Here is a 2,628-nt window from a genome sequence, read left to right as displayed (position 1 = left end):
TCACGAGATTTACACCAGAGGCAGTGTCAAAGGCAGAGGAAAAAACAATGAATCCTGTTAGGCTGTCTGTAGGCATGGGAATCCCCAGAGGCCGCACAATACGATATTATCATAATACTTATTTAAATTCAATTTTATTTATTGTATCAAACATACAAGCCCTCAAACAGAGTTATCTGGAGACACTTTACAGATAGAGTAGGTCTGCACCACAATAATTTACAACCATTCCAGTAATTCCCACTGTCACCATACAATATTATTGTGATTTTAAACATATTAAGATATTCTGTGATTTACTGCAATGTGCCTTTTTTTCTGACTTCAAATTATGTCTTCAAAACTTCGTCAATGTCCGTTCTATCTAAAAAGATACATTTCTCCTGCTGACCTCAAAGAAACAAAACCTCATCTGCGCTATCTAGTGGACTGAAAACAAAATGTTGTCAGTCAAGTACCAGAATGTTTAATTCTCATGCAATTTATATAATAAAAGATCGATACTTGGCGTCCATGTATCAATATAGCATTGCCACGGAATATGTGCTATCGCTGATATACAGTGTTTACTAAGCTGTATCGATTTTATTTTATTTTTTTCCTCACTATGAAGGATTACATGGCTGCCATTATGGTAGCAAGGCGCCACCTGTTTTAGCCCTTAGATTGACTTTAAATGTTACCTGTCTGTTAAGAGTGTTATTATTGGTTGATAATCACATGGGTTTCAAAACATCTATTAGCCATTCTTCAATTCCCCACAGTAATCCCGGAGTTTTCTTGCGTGCACAACATTACCGGTGATAAAAATCATGCACCAAATATGTTTTTTTGTTTCCTACATGTCTGTGCAGTGTTAATCGTGTACCGTATATATATATATATATATATATATATATATATATATATATATATATATATATATATATATATATATATATATATATATATATATATATATATATATATATATATATATATATATAATGTTCTGTGATTGTCTAGCTTTACAGCTAGAGGAATTTTGTCGGTGTTAAGCCTTGACTGTCTACTCACCTGAGACACCCCTGCATTGTACTGTGTGTTGGATTGTTCCAATTAGAGGGGCGAGCTGCAGGTGTATATAATCTAGCAGGTTAGTTTAAAAGAAACTGTTTAAGGAAAGCAGGACGTAAGTCTGTTGGATGCCCTCAGTGTAGTGTCTTGATATAAGGTCAATTTAGTGAACAGTTATGGCATAGTATTTATTTGACTCCCCAGTCAATTACCTTTTTATTTTCTTGGAAGTTTGTCTTCTTCCCATACGTTTTGTTAATTGATGTGTCTCTATTGTCGGCCTTAATTGCGAGAGGAATAAAAAAAAACATCTTTTCATCTCTGACTCATCCTGAGTGTTACCCCTGCTCACGACTAATCAGCAACATCTACCTACAACACCCACCTCTAGTTATTTGTATTGCATTTTGTGCCAGTCCATTTAACAGTCTTAATGTGTCTTCTAGTTTTAAATTGTCTAAAGTTGTCCTGTCTAAGTAAACAAATTAGCATGTCCCAATATGACCCTGCTAGTTGCTGAAAACAATTACATATTTAGCAGCCAAGGTTGCACAATATGAGGAAATAATGCAAAACGTTGTTGAATATAGCGATATTGCTACTACTTGCGATAGAGAACAGATATAAAAGTGTACTCAGTTCTACATTTCTGCTGCTTTCAGTATTCTGCTTAAATACAATAATTTTTTTTGACTTAAATCAATAATTATAAACATTTTGAACTAATTTTGAATTAACTATAAAAGATTAAAGAAAAAAGATTAAATATAAAAAGAAAAACAATATTTTGTGCCGCCCTTATACCAACAGCTAGTGATGGTCTTTATTTTCTGAGCTGGAATTGCCATTCCTTTAACAGATTTCTTTGAAGAGAGAGCGCCATCTAGTGAGCTCAGAAAACAAAGACACCTGTTCATGGAGCTTCATATGACCATCACCAGCAGCAGCCAACCAGAAAGCACCTCGACGTTTTCTCTGACCGAGGTGAGATCCCCCTGAGGTCGGACACCTTATTTCTTGTTGGATTTTCTCAACACAGAGCAAAGTGAAAAGCTGTGTGAAATGTTTCATCTAATATATTAAAACTTTAAAATTAAATTTGAGACTCTAAATAAAAATAAATAAAATGACAAGTAACACTTGATTTTCATTTCTCTTAGGGCTTCTCCTATGGGTCCTTGTAGTTTCCAACTCATTGATTCACTCCTTTTGAAGTCTGCATCACATTCTGAATCAAAATTGAGAATAACTTCAGTATTCACAGTGTGTACTGGATGTGTTCATGTGCAATCATTACACAGATAAAGATGCAGATACATTTAAGACAGATAAATGTACTTAAGTTTTTTTTATTACATCTGAAACATGACCATGTGACTTCCTCTTTTTAGGGGAAGAAAGAGTTTCATGGTTTATATGTAGTTCAGTCCGCCCTGCAGCGCTGACTCTTCAAGAAATATTCTGACACCTTATGAGTGATGGATGACATCTATGCCAATGTTGAATGTGACAAGCCTGTTAACCCAAGACCTTCGACAAATCAGACAGGTAAGAATGATCAGTCAGCCAGAG

At 34.8% G+C, this 2,628-nt stretch overlaps 1 protein-coding gene across 1 annotated transcript in view; it reads left to right on the top strand.

Annotated features, from left to right (window-relative positions):
* Positions 1 to 2,454: 2,454 nt before the first annotated feature.
* LOC116689650 (CD209 antigen-like protein C) overlaps positions 2,455 to 2,628 on the top strand; it is a 24,308-nt gene continuing 24,134 nt past the window's right edge. The window contains exon 1 of the mRNA XM_032516227.1: positions 2,455 to 2,604. Within this exon, the coding sequence (XP_032372118.1) occupies positions 2,535 to 2,604 (70 nt within the window). The 5' untranslated portion in view covers positions 2,455 to 2,534. The remainder of the gene's footprint in view (positions 2,605 to 2,628) is intronic.

Source organism: Etheostoma spectabile, chromosome 5 (genome assembly GCF_008692095.1).
Source record: "Etheostoma spectabile isolate EspeVRDwgs_2016 chromosome 5, UIUC_Espe_1.0, whole genome shotgun sequence".
NCBI classification, from domain to species: domain Eukaryota; kingdom Metazoa; phylum Chordata; class Actinopteri; order Perciformes; family Percidae; genus Etheostoma; species Etheostoma spectabile.
This window is presented reverse-complemented; position numbering and strand designations above follow the sequence as displayed.